The 21,256-nt window shown below is 37.3% G+C and overlaps 1 protein-coding gene across 10 annotated transcripts in view; it reads right to left on the bottom strand.

The window, feature by feature from the left end:
* Nucleotides 1–21,256, bottom strand: part of farp1 (FERM, RhoGEF (ARHGEF) and pleckstrin domain protein 1 (chondrocyte-derived)) — a 145,136-nt gene that overhangs the window by 41,881 nt on the left and 81,999 nt on the right. For all 10 annotated transcript variants that reach the window (XR_015476065.1, XR_015476066.1, XM_087236603.1 and 7 more), the window contains exons 3-9: nt 10,257–10,361; nt 9,894–9,936; nt 7,786–7,864; nt 4,436–4,533; nt 3,342–3,456; nt 1,823–1,970; nt 97–192 (exon numbers count right to left, since the gene is read on the bottom strand). Coding sequence is in view for 8 of the 10 variants with exons in the window: in XM_087236603.1 (XP_087092729.1) it covers nt 97–192; nt 1,823–1,970; nt 3,342–3,456; nt 4,436–4,533; nt 7,786–7,864; nt 9,894–9,936; nt 10,257–10,361 (684 nt within the window). In the remaining 2 variants the exon portion in view is untranslated. The remainder of the gene's footprint in view (nt 1–96; nt 193–1,822; nt 1,971–3,341; nt 3,457–4,435; nt 4,534–7,785; nt 7,865–9,893; nt 9,937–10,256; nt 10,362–21,256) is intronic.

The following is a 21,256-nucleotide window of genomic DNA, read 5'->3' as shown; positions in this document are numbered from 1 at the left end:
CCCGATCTGTTCCGGGACCTCGTGATTTACAAATTAAGCACTGGTTAAGACATATAGATGGTGTTATAAACAATTGAAAGTTGAAAAAACACTTACATTCAAATCAGGCCGTAGTTTTATAAGAAAGCGTTTCCTCTTGAAGCTCAGTTTCCGAACTTTAGACCAATTGAATGCATTTATCTTGGTGTGCCCCTTTAAAAGTTAAATAAAATACATTTAAACACAATTGAAGACAATAAAACCACAACATATTCAATACAAGAACACTTCAATAGAAACATCAGTTAATTACTGCTTCAGTAATCGAACATTAATAATGGGCAAAACTTACTGTGAACAAGCACTGTCAGAAATCCTACTTTATATTAGGTGGCCTTAACTACTATGTATTTGCAACGAAACATAAACACAATGTACTTACCGTCTTCACAGTGTATTGCAGAATACTTCTAGTGCTCTTAAAGTGAGATATGGGTAGGGTTATGGACAGGTTTGGTGGTATGGGAAGGTTCAGGAGCAGGTTAAGATGCAAGGGATGGTCAAAAGTGTAATTACTGAAATTAATTACAGATACAATTATTTAATTAATCATAAGTACATGTAAAAACATGCATTTACACGATAAGTGCATTGTAACAAACGGTTGATTTTAGTTTACGTACATATTTAAAAATAATAGTAATTCCTTAAATATATATAAAATATATTTAAATATATATAAAATATTTAAATATATATATAAAATATTTAAATATATATATATATAATATTTATATATATATATATATATATATTTATATATATATATATATATATATATAAAATATTTAAATATATATATTATATATATATATATATATATATATATATATATATATATATATATATATAATAATTAAATATATATAAAATATTTAAATATATATATATATATATATATATATATATATATATAAAATATTTAAATATATATATATATATATATATATATATATATATATATATATATAAAATATTTAAATATATATATAAATTAAAAAATATATATATATATATATATATATATATATATATATATATATATATATCGCTTTTCTGGACACTCAAGGCGCTTTACACACGTACTAAGAAAGGCGGGAACTGAAGAGCCAGGGGGAGGGCGGGGAATAGGCACCACGAAATGAAGAGGGGGGAGGGGTTAAGGCGCGGGATGATGTGCTGCGCGAACTGAAGACTAACTTAGGAGTGGGGAGCGGTCATTTACACGAACAAGACTTGGGGGATGGGGGGAGGGGGGTGAAATTCCCAGAGTTTTCCGGGAGACAGAAAAAAACGGCAGATGGGTCTGAAATACAGGAGACTTCCGGAAAAAACGGGAGTGTTGGCAGGTATGATGAAGCCAATTGTAATATGGGGATGTTCAGGAGACCATAATGGACAGAGGCTAGTGGGCAAATGTGGCCAGGGTTAAACCCCCTAGTCTTTTGGAAGGACATCCTGGGATTTTTAACCACCACAGTAAGTCAGAAACTTGGTTTAGTGTTTAAAGATAGTGCTCACTGGGTAGTATAGAGTGCCCTTCACTATAATGGGGTGTTAGGACCCACATAGACCACAGGTTAAGTTCCCCTGCTGGCCACATTAACACCACTTCCGGCAGCAACTTAGCTTTCCTATGTGGTCTCCCATCCAGGTACTGCCCTGCTTAGCTTCAGTGGGCGACCATGTGAGAGTGTCAGAGAGCTAGCTGCTAGCTAGTTTAAGGCCACCTGATATAAAGTGTGAGCAAGCAAGTTTCTTTATAAAAACAGCTGAAACTCACCTGAAAGACCAGCACACCAGAATGAGCCACGGCGAGGCTGAGTCTTGTACCCTCTCGATCTTTTGCCGGATGAAGACGCACTCCATACATCTCAAGTCTCCTTGCGATCTCCAGAAGCTGGTAGTCAGATTCAGCTGGTGTTTGTCCACTGTGGAAACATTAAAGTGCACACATTTGCACAAAACACAGAGGCTGCCGACACTGTGTGAACATTAAATAATGGACAAATAATCCTAATAAGCACAACCTCAAAATCTCAGCAGGTTAGAAACGGCATCCAGGAAAGTGCATGTCTAATTTATCATAACAGCATTCTGCCACCTCCTAAATTAAAGGTGGGCTGAACTTTAAACGTCAAAGTGATCTACAAATTGCACGCAATAACAACAACAACTCCCTGAAGAGTCTGTTTAATTAGAAACCATCAAACGAGGAGGTTACGAGCGTCTAATGCATTGCTAATTCTTTCTAGCATGTTGTTATTAGGTTGTTTCTAGGATGTTTCTAAATGGGTTCAAGGGTGTTTAAGGAGTTTTAGGGTGTTTTTAAATGGGTTCTAGGTTGTTTGTAGGAGTTTTTAGGGTGCTGCTAAATGGGGTCTAGGGTGTTTGGGGGAGTTTCTATTGTGTCTCTAAATGGGTTCTAGATATTTGTGGAGTTTTTAGGGTGTTGCTAAATGGGTCCAAGGGTGTTTGGGGAGGTTACAGGATTCTATGTTTCTAAGTGGGATCTAGGGTGTTTGGGTGAGTTTTTAGAGTGTTTCTAAATGGGGTCAAGGGTGTTTGGGGAAGTTTCTATTGTGTTTCTAAAGGGGTTCTAGGGTGTTTGGAGGATGGGAGTTTTAGGGTGCTGCTAAATGGGTTCTAGGTATTTAAGGGAGTTTCTTGGGTGTTTCTAAATGGTTTTTAAGATGTTTAGGGAAGCTCCTGGTGTGTTGTTAAATGGGGTCTAGGGTGTTTGGGGGAGTTTTTAGAGTGTTTTTAAATGGGGTCTAGGGAGTTTTGAGTAAATTCTAGGGTGTTGTTAGGTGGGGTTTTTTTTTTTTTGGAGGGGTCTCTCATTATGTGGTCTCTATGGTGTTTTGGAGTGTTTGTAGAGCTTTGGTAGCCGGGGTTCAATGTTGTTTTGGGTGTTATTTAGGTTGTTGCTAAGTGGCATTTAGTAACGTTATGGTAATTTCTACTGTGATTTGTTTATAGGTTAAAGGATAATCTGGTGAGTGTCTATGGTGTTGCTAGGTGGTCGGTGTTTCTATGTGATCTGAAAAGTTCCCTGTGGTTTGTGCATTATGGGAGGTTTTTAAGTTACTTCTATAGATTTTATGGAGAATTTCTACAGCTTCGTGTGGTCGGGTTTGGTGGCATTTTGGATAGTTTATAGGATTGGGGTTCTAGGATGTTTTGGGGGTTGCCAGGATTTCATGTAAAGATTTCAGCTAGACCAAATTGTACATTAAACACAAGAATCCTTTAATTCAAAGAACTGAACTGACTATATTGAGTCATGACTTCACACTCACACATGTTTGCGGTGGTATCCAATGATCTTGTCCATCAGTGTGTCCTGCTCTGGAATATACTTGTTGTTGAGCAGATGTTGTTTGCACTGCACTTCATCAAAGTCTCCAATCTCAGCTGTAATCAAAGAAACAGAGACAAGGTTGTATGATATGAATGAAAGACAAAAAAAAATATTTTTTTTTCTAAACAAAACATAATGATATATTTTTTATGACATAAATTTATTTTTTTCATGATTTAACAAAGGCAGCCACTAAAATAATATATAGTGTAATGATTTTATAACGAGTAATGGGTTTATACACCAAAACAGCTTGCTAGGCATATTTACAACAAGAATAATTTATCAAACAAATCCAAAATTTTAAACATAATCAGATATGCAAAATAAATAATAATATTTCTAGCACATCACTGCTTTTATAAGAGCTTTATCTGTATGCAATTGGTTTGAATGTGTCTCTTCTTTTCTTTACCACCGGCCAGCCTCTATATTCTGATATTACACTAGTTCTCATCATCCTCAGCGGCGGTTTCCATAGCAACAAACCAGTCTGGGATGTGATGATGTGAAAGCAGAGCTTGTTTGACATGATATGAACATGGTTTTGCATGAGCGACAACAGAGACTATAAACAGATCTGTCCTCCCGATGACAGCAATGTCATTTAAACAAACAGCCAGCTAATCTACTGAAGCACTGCTCTGACTTCGACAAATATCAATACACTAGAAAAAACACTGATTAACTAGTAGAGATTTAATTTGACTGTTATAATAAGATTATTTGATTATTTGACTGTTATAATAATGTCTAATGTATTGCATGTCCTATGCATTTGTTAAAATTATTTTGTAGTATTTATTTTTAATTAATACACATACACTGGAAACTAACAAAATAAAGGTTTAAATAAGAGATGTCCTAGATTGCTAAAATTAAACTGCAAATGTAATAGAAAATAAGATACTAGTATATGCTGCCTAAATCTATCTTTTAGAGGCACCCACACAAAACCAGCACTGTATCTTATGAAGAGTAGAACAGAAAACTGATGTGTCATAAATATTTGCCCATGCTGTCTTGTCTTACACTGCACTATATGAGCCACCAGCAGGGCGGCGCTGCTCTCATTACAGGTCAGGCGTCCACAGGCCAGATCATGCTTGATCTGCAGAGCGAACAGATACCTGTCAACAGAGGAAACAGTGGATCAATACACACCATTATACACTCAATTAATGCACGCCACAATTACACTAGTGATCTTCATGTTTCTAATCTGAGCTAACAACACATAGGAGACTACACGAGAGAGTGTATTTGTAATCCTTCTGAATGAATACTGCAGAAGTGTTTGTGTATGAAGGTTAGCATGAACTTCTGTTATGCTTTAATAGCTTCGTCTAATGAGGCTAAGTGCTGGTGAACTATAGAGATATGTCCTAATTGAATCTGGCAGCATTTCTCTCTCAGTGTATCCATCTGTTACTGTATGGATGCCAAACACTGAAGAACAACACCAGCATCATTCTGTTCATTGTAGGACTGAACACTCATTCTGATTGTCCAGTATAATGATATATATATATATATGTCTCCATGGAAAGTAAATTTTAGAATCGCAAAAACGTATTCAAATGAAAACATATCAAAAAACAAAGCAGTGTTAACTAAAACTACAATACATTATATGAAATGAAATAAAATAAATAAATAAATAACTATAAATATATATATAATATATATATATATATATATATATATATATATATATATATATATATTTATATATATTAAAATGTACTTATTTCAGTAACTAACTAAAAATAACTAAAATGAAGAGAAAACAACACAGCAATTAAAAAGAAATTAAAATGACAACACTGAGATTACCAAAACTAACTAAATATTAAAAATAAAAAAGCTAATTCAAACTACACTGCTCACTACACATGTATCTCAACGGTACTCAATGTATTAAATACAGATCTCAAATCAGCAAGTTTCTGGTTTTCTAACCCACTGGACTTCCAAAATGTTCCAGTAAGATGTAGGATGTTTTCATAATACATCAAATAGATTTTTACAGCTTGAAGTGTTTTGCAAAGGCAAAATGTCCTTGGACGAGCATTTCAGGTTTGGCGAGAGCCTAAAACTCAGCCTGCGCGGGAAAATCTGCGAGTGTTAGAATGCCAAGAGCTGGAGATGATTGATCAAACACAGATCTCCCCCTGATCAAACCTGTCTGACTGATGACTGACTCTCCAAATCATGCCTGATGCTCCGATTCATGCCTGACTCTCTATATGACACACCGAATGAAGCCTGATTTTCTGAATGACTCTCTAAAGGATATGTGATTCTATAAATGACTCACTGAACTATGCCTGACTCTTTGAATGACTCTCTGAGTGATGCCCGACTCTCTGAATGACTCCTGACTTTCTAAATGACTCCCTGAATGATGCCTGACTCCCAGAATGATGCCTGACTCCCTGAATGATGCCTCACTCTCTGAATGACTCACAGAACTATGTCTAACGCTCTGAATGACTCCCTGAATGATGCCTGACTCTCTGAATGACACCCTGAATGATGCCTGACTTTCTGAATGACTCTCTGAATGATGCCCAACTCTCTGAACGACTCCCTGACTGATGCCTGTCTCTCTGAATGACTCCATGAATGATGCCTGACCCTCAGAATGACTCTCTAGATCAGAGATCACCAAACTTGTTCCTGGAGGGCCGGTGTCCTGCAGATTTTAGCTCCAACCCTAATCAAACACACCTGAACTAGCTAATCAAGGTCTTACTAGGTATACTTGAAACATCCAGGCAGGTGTGTTGAAGCAACCAGGGACACCGACCCTCCAGGACCGAGATGACTCTCTGAAAGACTCTCTGAATGATGCCCTTAATGATGCCTGACTCTCTGAAAAACTCTCTGAATGATGCCTGACTCTCTAAATGGCTCCCTGAATGATGTATGACTCCCTGAAAGATTCTCTGAATGATGCCCAACTCTGAATGACTCCCTGAATGATGCCTGACCCTCTGAATGACTCTCTGAATGATGCCTGATCCTCTGATTGACTCCCTGAATTATGCCTGTCTCTCTGAATGACTCATTGAATGATGCCAGACTCTTTGAAAGACTCTCTGAATGATACCTGACTTACTAAATGACTCCTTGAATGATGCGTGACTTTCTGAATGACTCCCTGAATGATGCCCGACTTTCTAAACGACTCCCTGAATGATGCCTGACTTTCTAAACGACTCCCTGAATGATGCCTGACTCTCTGAATGACTCCCTGAATGATGCCTGACTCTCTGAATGACTCCCTGAAAGATGCCCGACTCCCTGAATGACTCTCTGAACGATGCCTGACTCTTTGAATGATGCCCGACTCCCTGAATGAGTCCCTGAATGATATCTGACTCTCTGAATGACTCCTAACCCTCTGAATGACTCCCCAAATGATGCCTGACTCTCTAAATGATTCTCTAAATGATGCCCAATCCTGTGAATGACTGCCTGAATGATGCTTAAATCGTTGAATGATGCCTGACTCTCTGAATGAGGCTCTGAATGATACCTGATTATTCAAATGACTCCTTGAATGATTCTTGACTCACTGAATGATGCCGGACTTTATGAATGACTGCCTAAATGATACCCGTCTCTTTAAATGGCTCCCTTAATGATATCTGACTCTCTGAATGACTCTCTAAATGATTCTCTAAATAATGCCTGACTCTCCGTACGAGGCTCTGAATGATACCTGATTATTCAAATGACTCCTTGAATGATTCTTGTCTCCCTGAATGATGCCTGACTTTATGAATGACTGCCTGAATGATACCTGTCTCTTTAAAGGACTCCCTGAATGATATCTGACTCTCTGAAGCTGACAGGAAAATGTGCCGCCAGCCTTTAATGTGTTGTAAAATTCATTTCTCTTGTCAGGCAGCGGCGTGCACAACATGCAGTCTGGACATTCATAAGTCATCTGTAATGGATCTGACAGCAGTTTCATGATTTATAGGCAGTTCAATCAATTTCCATGCCAAATGCATTATATTAATGTTAAGCGATTGAGGCTACATGCTACAACCAGAAGCAATAAATGACTGCAGCATTCATGTACAATATTTATTCATTGAAACACAAACTGAGATCGACCTGTTAAATTTATCTTCTTTAATAAGTCAAGCTACATTTATTGCTATAGTACATAATATGGTACAGACGGATTCAAAGTGGCTTTACAGTAATAAATGGGACAATATTATTCACATATCCTGTTATTTTTGTCAATACAATATACATAAATTCATAAAAACACATTCTATGATTATATATTTCAATCGAGTTACATTTCTTAATTTAAGTGTGAATATGTAAAGTCGGCATGTCAGTGAGTGTGTTCAAACCTGGTGAGCTCCTCTAAGAGCTGTGTGTGATCAGGAGGAAAAAACTTCACCACAAATCTCAGGATGATGTTTTTGGGTCCTGCAGACAGACAGACAGACAGACATGAGGTACATCAACACACTGTTAGATTCAGTTGACTGATAATCATGTTAAAACACAAACATTACACTCGGATATACAGTCAGATCAACATTCAGATCAACATTCAGACATACAGTCAAATAAACATTAATATATTCAATCAATTATACAACCAGATAAACACTCAGATATACAGTTAGATCAACAGTCAGATGTACAGTTAGATCAACAGTCAGATATACAGTTATATCAACAGTCAGATGTACAGTTATATCAACAGTCAGATATACAGTTATATCAACAGTCAGATATACAGTTATATCAACAGTCAGATATACATTCAGATCAACAGTCAGATATAGTCAGATCAACAGTCAGATATCCAGTCGAAACAAAAGTCATATATACAGTCAGATATATAATAAAATCTACAATTAGATCAACAGTCATCTCAACATTCAGATCAACAGTCATAACAACAGTCAGGTCAACAGTCAGAACAACAGCCAGATACACATTCAGGTCAACAGTCAGATACAACAGTCAGAACAGCAGCCAGATCTGCTCGCAGGCCAACAGTCAGAACAATAGTCAGAACAACTGTCAGAACAACAGCCAGATCTACATTCAGAACAACAGTCAGAACAACAGTAAGGTCAACAGCCAGAACAACAGCCAGATCAACAGTCAGGTCAACAGTCAGAACAACAGTAAGGTCAACAGCCAGAACAACAGCCAGATCAACAGTCAGGTCAACAGTCAGAACAACAGCCAGATCAACAGTCAGAACAACAGCCAGATCAACAGTCAGAGGAACAGCCAGAACAACAGTCAGGTCAACAGTCAGAACAACAGCCAGATCAACAGTCAGAACAACAGCCAGATCAACTTTCAGAACAACATGCAGGTCAACAGTCAGAACAACAGCCAGAACAACAGCCAGATACACATTCAGGTCAACAGTCAGATACAACAGTCAGAACAACAGCCAGATCTGCTCGCAGGCCAACAGTCAGAACAATAGTCAGAACAACTGTCAGAACAACAGCCAGATCTACATTCAGAACAACAGTCAAAACAACAGTAAGGTCAACAGCCAGAACAACAGCCAGATCAACAGTCAGGTCAACAGTCAGAACAACCACCAGATCAACAGTCAGAACAACATGCAGGTCAACAGTCAGAACAACAGCCAGAACAACAGTCAGATCTACATTCAGAACAACATGCAGGTCAACAGTCAGAACAACAGCCAGAACAACAGCCAGATCTACATTCAGAACAACAGTCAGAACAACATGCAGGTCAACAGTCAGAACAACAGCCAGAACAACAGCCAGTTCTACATTCAGAACAACAATCAGAACAACATGCAGGTCAACAGTCAGAACAACAGTCAGAACAACAGTCAGAACAACATGCAGGTCAACAGTCAGAACAACAGTTAAGTCAACAGCCAGATCAACAGTCAGAACAACATGCAGGTCAACAGTCAGAACAACAGCCAGATCAACAGTCAGGTCAACAGTCAGAACAACAGCCAGATCAACAGCCAGATCTACATTCAGAACAACAGTCAGAACAACATGCAGGTCAACAGTCAGAACAACAGCCAGAACAACAGCCAGATCTACATTCAGAACAACAGTCAGAACAACATGCAGGTCAACAGTCAGAACAACAGCCAGAACAACAGTCAGATCAACAGTCAGAACAACATGCAGGTCAACAGTCAGAACAACAGTTAAGTCAACAGCCAGATCAACAGTCAGAACAACATGAAGGTCAACAATCAGAACAACAACCAGATCAACAGTCAGAACAACATGAAGGTCAACAGTCAGATCAACAGTTAAGTCAACAGTCAGAACAACATTCAGGTCAACAGTCAGAACAACATTCGCGTCAACAGTCAGAACAACATTCGCGTCAACAGTCAGAACAACAGTCAGAACAACATTCGGGTCAACAGTCAGAACAACAGTCAGAACAACAGTCAGAACAACACTCAGACATGTATACTCACGTCTAATCTGCTTGAGAATTGGCTTCAGCAGATCCAGCCACACCTGAGAAGAGAATCAAACCATAACATTTTGCAAAAGCTGGTAATCATTATTTACCCAAAAAGTATTCATAAGAAGAAGAAAGCCTAAACACCTAATGCCATGGTAAATTAAAAAGCAAATAAAAAAAATAAATAAAATAACACTGTAAAAAAATAAATAAATAAATATGGCTGTTATCGATATAGGCATCTCTCTAGGGTTTGGGACGGAGCCACTGTGTTTACATTCCTAATTGGGTCACAGAACATGACACCTGAGTACTGTGTGTATAGAGGTAGCTCATGTTTCACATATTGAAATAAAAGACAAGCGTTGCTCACAATCATTTTCCGCTGATCCTGAAACTCCAAACCGAAGTAATCGCCCTCGACGAGGTTGAGATGAGAACAAACCAGGTCAAACAGCGCCTTCCCTGGGGCCCGTTGCTGTCAAAACACAAAAAAAACATCACACGTTACACATGAAGCAGATGATACAATGCAAACACCTGTGAAACTGAGAGAAAAGTCTTAAGTATCCTGTTTCACCCGTAAAATAGACTGCAAACAAAACGGCATCCAGATTGTTTACACTGCGGGGAGAATGAAAGACTCCACTAAATCTGTAATTACAGTAAACACAAGAGTCTGTCATTCAAGCCGATCCAAACTCTCTGCTGATTGTCCATCCATTTCACAACAGTATGAAGAATTCGCTTCACATGGATGACCTCTGACCTCAGGCTACACACACACACACCTGCAGACCAGCTGACTTTACACTCATAACACACACACCACAACCTTTTTGAAAAAAATAAAAAAAAAAGTTTTGCTTATGTAGCGGAAGGGGCGGAGCTCTCGGGTGCACATGTTGGATAACTTAATTTATTTTGGATGGTGAAAGCAAAATTCTCCTACGAGAGTGATTATAGCGCCTCCCGATGGTGAATGCAGTTATACTCATGGCAGGTTTTCTTTGAAAGATATTTGGTGACCGTCAAACCTCATTAGGGAAACGGTTTAAAATTCCGCTTAGTAAAAAAAACTTTAGTGCTCCATTTGGGACGACACTACATACATATACTATACTGTTGAGTGTGTAAGTGCATAAGTACATAGTGCATGAGTGCATAGTGTGCCATTTGAGACGCAGCTATAAAGCGTGAATCATCTCAGAATGGTTACTTGATACATGACAATGAGTTCACTGTACTCAAATGGCCTCCACAGTCACCAGCTCTCAATCCAATAGAGCAGATTTGGGATGTGGTGGGACGGGAGATTGGCATCATGGATGTGCAGCCGACAAATCTGCAGCAACTGCGTGATGCTATCATGTCAATATGGAGCAAAATCTCTGAAGAACATTTCCAGTATCTTGTTGAATCTCTGCCATGAAGGATTAAAGCAGTTCTGAAGGCAAAAGGGGGTCCAACACAGTACTATTAAGGTGTACCTAATAAAGTGGCCAGTGAGTGTGTATGGGATCTGGCAAATGGATAAAAGTATATTTATATACGTATATAAATGCACATAAATACATAGATAAATATTCATGTGTGCACACACACACACACACAACAATATAGTACATACATTTAAAAAAAATCTAAACAAACTGTAATTTCAGCTTCTGTGAACTTGTTTTTATATCCTCCTGGGGACTTAAAACTGACTCATGGGGACGTGTGTGACTGTGGGAACCTAAATAATCCCCATGAGTAAACAACATGCTTATAAATCAGAAAGAAAGAAGTGTTTTCTGTAAAAAATGCAGATTGTTTCCTGTGAGGATTTGTGTGAGTCGGGCTGTACAGTAGAAACACTACATATATGGAGAGTCCTCATTGGGATATAAGAACGTGTGTGTGTGTGTTTTAGTTAAGAAAACATAATTGTGGTGCATCAAAGAGCTCCAAAAAAGTATTTGAAGCTGCACTTTTTTGATTCGAGATCTAAAGCACAGCTGTTTCCCTCATTTAGCGGCAGAAGCGGATGATTTTTAGAAGCGCTGCAGGTCTGATTCTTCAACAATGTGCATGAAGCAGGAAGAGGTTCAACCTGAGCAAACACCACCAGACAGGAGAGTCTCTGAGGAGCTCATGAAGACGGAGATCTGATCTGCACTGCATGTCTGATAACACACCAGATCACATCCACATATCATATAATTTATATTTAATGCCATGTCAGCAACAACGGCTGTTTTCATGTTAAATATAACTATTAAATTTCAATAATTAAATAAATAAATAACTATTAAAAGTCAATAATTGACTATTATTAATATATATAAATATATATATATATATATATATATATATATATATATATATATATATATATATATATATATATATATATAAATATATATATATATATATATATATGTATATATATATATATATAAATATATATATATATAAATATATATATATATATATATATATATATATAAATATATATATATATATATATATAAATATATATATATATATAAATATATATATGTATGTATGTATGTATGTATATTTATATATATATATATATATATATATATATATATATATATATATATATATATATATATATATATATATATATATATATATATATATAAAATAAGCAAAGGCAAGACACAAAATTATAATAATAATCTCCTAATCTTTATTTTATTTTGATATTTTTGTTTTTAAAACAGTTTTAAAAAGAAAAGAACGTGTGAATTTGTAATGTGAGCAAAAATGCCGGATGAAGTAACTGAGTTGTTGTGTTCTCAAGAGCATCTTGTTTTCCTCCAGTGTTGATCAGCTGTTTGCACTGGTGGAGCAGAAGGTCTGGAGCCGCTGCCAAAGCAAACACCTCCTCCTGAAGCCGATCCAGGGTCAGGCAGCGGCCGATGCCCATCTGACCCCCACTGTAAACAGATGATGTCATGAAGCTCACATATCTGTGTGTGTGTGTGCTCTCACGCTCCTGCTCTCATCATAACACACTGCAAACTTCAGCTTCAAAAACAAAGCCTTCTTTGTTGCTCATTATGCTGTTCCAAAAAAAAAAGTGCAAAATATTTATCATTTTTAATCTTAATAACATTCATTTTTCTACACTGTTTTCTGTGTATTTTGTGTATACAAGTGTTTTTCATGTATTCATGTTTGTGAATTGCATTTTGGGATGTTAATCTCTGCTCTGTCGACTTTTGATGTTGAATATTCAACTATACAGTTTACCAAAGTGACTTTTACTGACATTTCAGTCGCTTTTTAATAATAATATAGTGTATAACAAATAATACTTAGAGAAATGAGTCTGTAAAATAGCTGAAAATGGTATGAATGAGTGCAAGGTTTCTGTAGTGTAATACACCAAGACAACCAGACAATACAGCACTGCAAACCATTACAAATGAATTAATAGATATGCATTTATTTATTGACAAACGGGAATAAATAAACAAGGGAAAAAAAAAATCAATCATAAAATACACAAAACTGCTAATTTAACTTAGCACTGTCGCCTCACAGCAAGAAGGTCGCTGATTCGAACCGCAGCTGGGTCAGTTGGCATTTCTATGTGGAGTTTGCATGTTCTCCCCGTGTTGGTGTGGGTTTCCTCAGGGTGCTCCGGTTTCCCCCACAGTCCAAACACATGCACTATAGGGGATTTTAATAAACTAAATTGGCCGTAGTGTGTGTGTTAGTGTGTGACTGAGTGTGTGGGTGTTTTCCAGTTTTGGGTTGCGGCTGGAAGGGCATCCACTAAAACGTATGCTGGATAAGTTGGCGGTTCATTCCGCTGTGGTGACCCCTGATGAATAAAGAGACTAAGTCGAAAAGCAAATGAATGAATGAATGAATGAATAAATAAAAATGTAATCATTTAAAAACATATATCAAGATTAATAAACATTATTCAACTTTATTAAATTAAAGATTAGTGCATTTTTTTTTACAAATAAGAGCAGCCGTGGTCAAAAACCAATAATAAGAAAGTTTCAGATATGTTCTATTTTTCATTCATTCATTCATTCTCTTGTCGGCTTAGTCCCTTTATTAATCCGGGGTCACCACAGCGGAATGAACCTACAACTTATCCAGCATGTTTTTACGCAGCGGATGCCATTCCAGCCGCAACCCATCTCTGGGAAACATCCACACACACACTCATACACTACGGACAATTTAGCCTACCCAATTCACCTGTACCGCATGTGTTTGGACTGTGGGGGAAACCCGAGCACCCGGAGGATACCCAAGCGAACGCAGGGAGAACATGCAAACTCCACACAGAAACGCCAACTGAGCCGAGCCAAGGTTTGAACCAGCGACCTTCTTGCTGTGAGGCGACAGCACTACCTACTGCGCCACTGCTTCGCCTATGTTCCATTAAGGGGAAAAAACTAAAAAAATAATTGTAATTATTACAAAATTATTACAATTATTACAAAAAATAAATAAATAAAAGCACACAACAGCTTTAATTAAAAATCAAAACAGAAAATAATAACTATATTTATTAGTAATAAAAACTAAAAATATATAAAGATTATTAAGATTAATAAACGTTATTATAGATTAAATTAAATATTATTGTTTAATTTTCTGCATTTTCAATAAGTAAATAAATCCAGCAGTGTTAAAAAAACACAGTGTTATTAAAATATTGTTTTTTTCTTGTTTTATTTATTTATTTATTTTTTATTAATGAGCATTAACAAGTTTAAAAATCACTAATATAATTCAGGTATAATATGCACAAATCTGAAAATGTAAACATCACACTAACTTCAAACACAAATATGTGCAACAAAGAACAGCAATTAAAGCCAGAGTGTGTGATCAATAAATCCTGATATCTGTCCCGTCAGGATGAGCTCGAATTCCTCTCCACTGTAAAAAGTGGGAAACAGCAGCACGTCATGAATAAATCCAGCATGCCTGAGACGCGACACACACACTGCGGTCAGATGAAGAATAAACCTCACAACTGAACTACAATAAAAACCTGAAGCAGAACGAGCGAATCATTAACACCAGGAATGAGCAATGCAAACAGTGCAGACCTTCATGCATACAGCGCTGGCCTTCATTCAGTGTTTATCCAGCGCACACGCAAAGCACTATGGGAAACTAGAATAATCCTCTGGGCTCAATGGGATGCGGTACAGTAGCTGCGTTCCTCCTTTTCTGGGCTTCCAAGTCTTTCTTTTATTGGATCCAGATGTTTCTAACTCATAGACTCTATATTCAGAGCATTGATGATCCACTTCTGCAATACAATTAAACATAGACCTATCATGCTCCTTTTTACGAGATGTAAAATACATTTTTGATGTCCCTAGAGTGTGTGTGTGTGTGAAGTTTCGGCTCAAAATATCCCACAGATAATGTTGTATAACTCTCTGAAACTGATCCTTGTAGAATTTGATAAGGATTGTGCTGTTTTGGTGACTGTCGCTTTAATTGCAAATGAGATGTGCTCTTTTCAGAAGAGGGCGGAGCTACAAATGCCTGTGTGTCAGCATAGTGGCAGATTTAAAAGCAAGACTAACATCCTATGCTAATTAGGTTGAGATTGTCACTAGTGGGCGGGGCTTTCTCTCTTTGATGACATGTACAAAGTGACAATGTCAATCAAAGTGTTTCTGCAGTTTTCACCAAGTCTGATTATGAAACACACAATTAATTCATTTTTACCATTAGATGCTGGTTATATTCACACACTGTCGCCACACAACTGTGTTTAAACCCCTTATAAAAGTGATTTATGCAAAACAGGTCCACTTCAAAAACTAAAACCTTATCAGACCAATGAGAGATGCTTCATGCATCTGCAGGAAATTCCCTTCAGTTTAACAGCTGCTCATTATTGCTGACCTTCATCCAGAAACACTCACACACACACACACACACACACACACACACATCTGCCTGATGCAGAACTGTATTTATAGCACGCCGCATTTAGCAGCGCTATTGTTTGAAGATGCATGAAACTGAATGGCTTTAACATGCTGTGCTCCTTCTGTAGGGTTTCGGTTTCTGTGTGTTCGGTTTCCAGAACTGTTTTTATTATTCATTTTTCCCATTTATATTTTAAATAAGACTTCATTAAAGAATTTTAGGCAATGAAACCAAACCAACCAGTTAAGATGAGAATCACAACTTTATGATTTGAAGCCAAACATGTAAGAAAGTCAGACGAAAACAATCTCTTAGAAGCTATGTGAATAGTACAATCCAATCCAAATACAGGGAAATATTTCAAAGCTGTTGTAAAAAGAAATGTCAAAGCTATTGCAAAATATGCATTAATCAACACATACTTCAGTATTTTGTTTTAGTTGTGGTGTTTCATTGGAGTAGAATTCTCTTTAGAGCATCATGGGTAGTGTAGTTTTTCTTCAGAAATGTCTCTATTAAACATAAGCTTATTTAAAAAATAGCCTCAAAGACAACAGCACATTCGTCTGATTTATCAATTATTGATAAAAATCTATTTCTCAAGGGAGAGGGAATACACACCCATATTGCACTCTGACTTATGTTTTAGAACAAATGCAAGGCCAATGAATGCAAATAGGATTAAAACTAAAACCGTAATAAACAGATTGTGGCATTATTAAAATAATTAAAATTAAAATTAAAAAATTAAAATAAAATAAAATAAAATTATAAATTAAATAAAATTGAATAAAAAATGTAAAGAAAATAAAAAGAAAAGAAAATAAAATTAATTAAAATAAAAAATTAATTAATTATTAAATTAAATACAAATTAAATAAAATTTCATAAAAATAAAGTAAAATGAACTAAATCAAAATTTTAAAATGTAAGTGAATTTAAAAAAATCAAAAATCTAAATAAATCAATTAAAATAATATATGAATAAATAAAAATAGAATAAAAATGGTAATAAATAAAAATAACTAAAATAAAATAAAAATAAAATAAATAACTAAAAATAAAACAAATTTTTTTTTTAATTACCATATTTTATTTTAGATTATTTCCATGGAGGAAAACAAAAAAATATCAGTGTTTAACTTGAAATTAAAACTTGACTTAACTTAAAATTGTTTTTCACTAAAATTGATTCAAACAGAAAAATATATATTTTAAAACTGATGCATTAAAAATAAACAAAACACAACTGCTGTTTCAATTTTTTAAAAAGTAATTGCAATTCAATGTAAAAAATAATTCATATTATTAATAAAAAAATTAAAAACGCTTTAAATATAAATGAAAAAGCAATGCAGAAGTGATTAACATGTTTGATACGTCCTAAAAATCTTTAAAAAGCAAAAGCACTGTGGATAATTTCACACTGAGACTAAGATTTAAAGCAGAAATGCACACAGAGCTAAATGTGTGCAGTCCAACAATGACAAACGCACACTGGAGAGAGACAGAAAATGTAAAGTACATCTTCCACAAGACCCAAAATGAGCCTCCAAATGAACATAAAATGTAATCCAGCCATTAATCTCAGCAGCACACAGTTCCAGTCAGCGGGAGTCACACACGCTCTCATTGAAATTCCGGTCAGCTCGAGCAGAAGAGATCCGACTACAGCATCAGACTGACAATGGCTCCAGATTCACCATGAGAACTTGGGCACAAATATTCATCATATTTCAACTCAATTTAACCAGCATCATATGTTGTCGCATCTGAAGTCCATCAAACTGACATCACTGATGGTTTTAATTATTCATTTAGCATTTAGTAATTAATAAGCATGTGTAACTGATAGAGGTTTAACATGTAGAGCTGCTGTGTGCAGATTTGTCGGCTGCACATCCATGATGCCAATCTCCAGTTCCACGACATCCCAAAGGTGCTCGATTGGATTGTGTTCTGGTGACTGTGGAGGCCATTTGAGTACAGTGAACTCATTGTCATGTTCCAGAAACCAGTCTGAGATGATTCAGGCTTTATGACATGGTGTGTTATCCTGCTAGAAGTAGCCATCAGAAGATGGAGACACTGTGGTCATAAAACATGGACATGGCCAGCAACAATACTCAGGTAGGCTGTGGTGTTGACACCATGCTCAATTGGTACTAATGGACCCAAAGTGTGCCAAGAAAATCTCCCCCACACCATTACACCACCACCACCAGCCTGAACTGTTTATACAAGGCAGGATGGATCCATGCTTTCATGTTGTTGATGCCAAATTCTGACCCGAGCATCCGAATGGGTCAGCAGAAATGGAGACTCATCAGAGCAGGCAACGTTTCTCCAATCTTCTATTGTCCAGTTTTGGTGAGTCTGTGTGAATTGAAGACTCAGTTTCCTGTTCTTAGCTGACAGGAGCGGCACCCGGTGTGCTCTTCTGCTGCTGTAGCCCATCCGCCCCAAAGTTGGACGTGTTGTGTGTTCAGAGATGCTCTTCTGCAGACCTCGGTTGTACGAGTGCTTATTTGAGTTACTGTTGCCTTTCTATCAGCTGGAACCAGTCTGGCCATTCTCCTCTGATCTCTGGCATCAACAAGGCATTTGCGCCCACAGAACTGCCGCTCACTGGATATTTTCTCTTTGTCTGACCATTCTCTGTAAACCCTAGAGATGGTTGTGCGTGAAAATCCCAGCAGATCAGCAGTTTCTGAAATACTCAGACCAGCCCGTCTGACACCAGCAGCCATGCCACATTCAAAGTATGTGTGTGTGTAATAAATAAATAAATAAATAAATATATATATATATATATATATATATATATATATATATATATATATATATATATATATATATATATATATATATATAGTTATCCAACACTACACACACAATATGATTAAAAAAGCTGTTATATTTTGTGAGACGTGAGCTGTCTTTCATTCCCTTCTCCAGCAGCTCCCTGTTTGATAATGATGAGACCATCATGTGGTCTTTCCCGTTGGGCTTTTCCATGTCTAATCCACTATCTGCACTTTAGCTGAGAGCGTGACTCGCGCTGTTTTTCATTAGTTTTCATTTGTGCCCGACATGATTAACATGACCTCAGAGACTCGCTGATGTGTGCTGCATTTTAATGATCTGACCGTGGCTTTTAATAACGCTTGGGCTTAAAATCCAATCATACGCCGCTCATACACACACATACACACACTGTTGGGCGTGTGAAGAGTTTGTCAGATCGCATTAGGAGATTCCCTGTTACCTTGCGCTTCACAGTTGGAACAATTGTGAGCTGGTTGTGCTGAAGCGGGACGACAGCTGGGAAATATGTCTTGATATTGTTTGGCCTTTTGTGCGGTTGGCTTTTGTCTTGATTCTCCTGTAGTTTCAAATCTTCCTGCTCCATCATTCTGCCTCATTTACAGCAAACGTCTTAAAGTGGGTGAAGTTTTGCACAGTATTAACAGAGCTCAGCTGTTTATGTTGGATCTCAGAAATACAGTTTGCTGCTCATTAGCTCAGTCATGCGCAATAATATTAATGGAGTTTCCAGATAGACTGTCTGATGTGCACTCACTGGGCCATAACACACAGGCTGGTATATACAAGTGAACTACCTGGCAACCACAGAGCAACACTTCATTTACTTTTCAGCAACCTGGCAACCAGCTATACTAAAAGCCATGATGAATGCAAATCACTCTCCCTTAGCAACCACTTAGATCACGTAGCAACAGACGAGCATCCTTTCTGAATACATTAGCAGGTACATAGCAACACCTTAGCAACCAATTAGATAACATAGTAACAGACTAGGAGGCTTTCTGAATACGCCAGCATGTGCATAGCGACACCTTAGCAACCAATTAGATAACATAGTAACAAACAAATCGGCTTTATAAATACATCAGCAGGTGCATAGCAACACCTTAGCAACCAATTAGATAACATGGTAACAGACTAACAGCCTTTTTGAATGCATCAGCAGGTGCATAGTAACACCCTAGCAACCAATTAGATGACATAGTAACAGACTAACAGCCTTTCTGAATACATCAGCAGGTGCATAGCAAAACCTTAGCAACCAATTAGATAACATAGTAACAGACTAAGAGGCTTTCTGAAAACATCAGCAGGTGCATAGCAACACCTTAGCAACCAATTAGATAACATAGTAACAGACTAAGAGGCTTTCTGAAAACATCGGCAGGTGCAAAGCAACATCTTAGCAACCAATTAGATAACATAGTAACAGACTAAGAGGCTTTCTGAATACATCAGCTGGTGCATAGCAACACCTTAGCAACCAATCAGATAACATAGTAACAGACTAAGAGGCTTTCTGAATACATCAGCTGGTGCATAGCAACCCCTTAGCAACCAATTAGATAACATAGTAACAGACTAACAGCCTTTCTAAATACATCAGCAGGTGCATGGCAACACCTTAGCAACCAATTTGATAACATAGTAACAGACTAACAACAATTTTGAATATATCAGCAGGTGCATAGCAACACCTTAGCAACCAATTAGATAACATAGTAACAGACTAACAGCCGTTTTGAATACATCAGCAGGTGCATAGCGATACCTTGACAACAACTCGGATAACATAGCAACAGGCTGACAGCCTTTCTGAATATATCAACAGGTACATAGCGACACCTTAGCAACTACTCCGATTACATAGCAACAGACTAATAGGCATTCTGAATACATCAACGGGTACATAACAACACATTAGCACCAACACAGATCACATGGCAACAGGCTAACAGCTTTTCTGAATATATCAACAGGTGCATAGCAATACCTTAGCAACCACTTAGATAGCATGGCAACAAGCTAATAGCCATTATGAATACATCAGGAGATACATAGCAACACATTAGCAACCACTCAGATTACATAGCAACAGACTAACAGACATTTTTCACAAGCCAGCTGCTACATAGCAACACCTTAGCAACCACTCAGATCACATAGCAACAGACTAACAGGCATGTATATAGGTTGCTACTCTGTTGCTATGAGGTTGCTATGCATTTGTTATATTTTTGCAGTTTTCAGATTGGCTGTTGCTATGAGGTTGCTAGGGTGATCTGACAAGCATTCCAGCAGGCTTGTTTTTCAGCCGGCACACTGAGCTGGCCCTTTCAGCTACGTTTCCTCCGCTTTGGCAGATCTGCAATCACAAGACTGAGCGCTTCTCTCCCTCAGAGCGGGCAGCAGTTGTCAGATCTTGCGCGTCCCGTTAGATATGAGCGATGGTGAAATAAAAGAGCGCCGCGGGAGAAAAGCTCTTTCAGCGGGGCATGAATGGATCATTGTTGTGTGTCTCGGCCGGTGCCGTATGCTGCCAGAGAGAGAACGCCTGCTAATCAGATCTCCAGAAAGGCCTCAGTGAGGGCCAGTGCGTGCTGC

Source organism: Danio rerio, chromosome 1 (genome assembly GCF_052040795.2).
Source record: "Danio rerio strain M-AB ecotype USA chromosome 1, GRCz13ab, whole genome shotgun sequence".
NCBI classification, from domain to species: domain Eukaryota; kingdom Metazoa; phylum Chordata; class Actinopteri; order Cypriniformes; family Danionidae; genus Danio; species Danio rerio.
The sequence above is the reverse complement of the archived record's forward strand: the minus strand, read 5'-3'. Positions and strand labels throughout refer to the sequence as shown.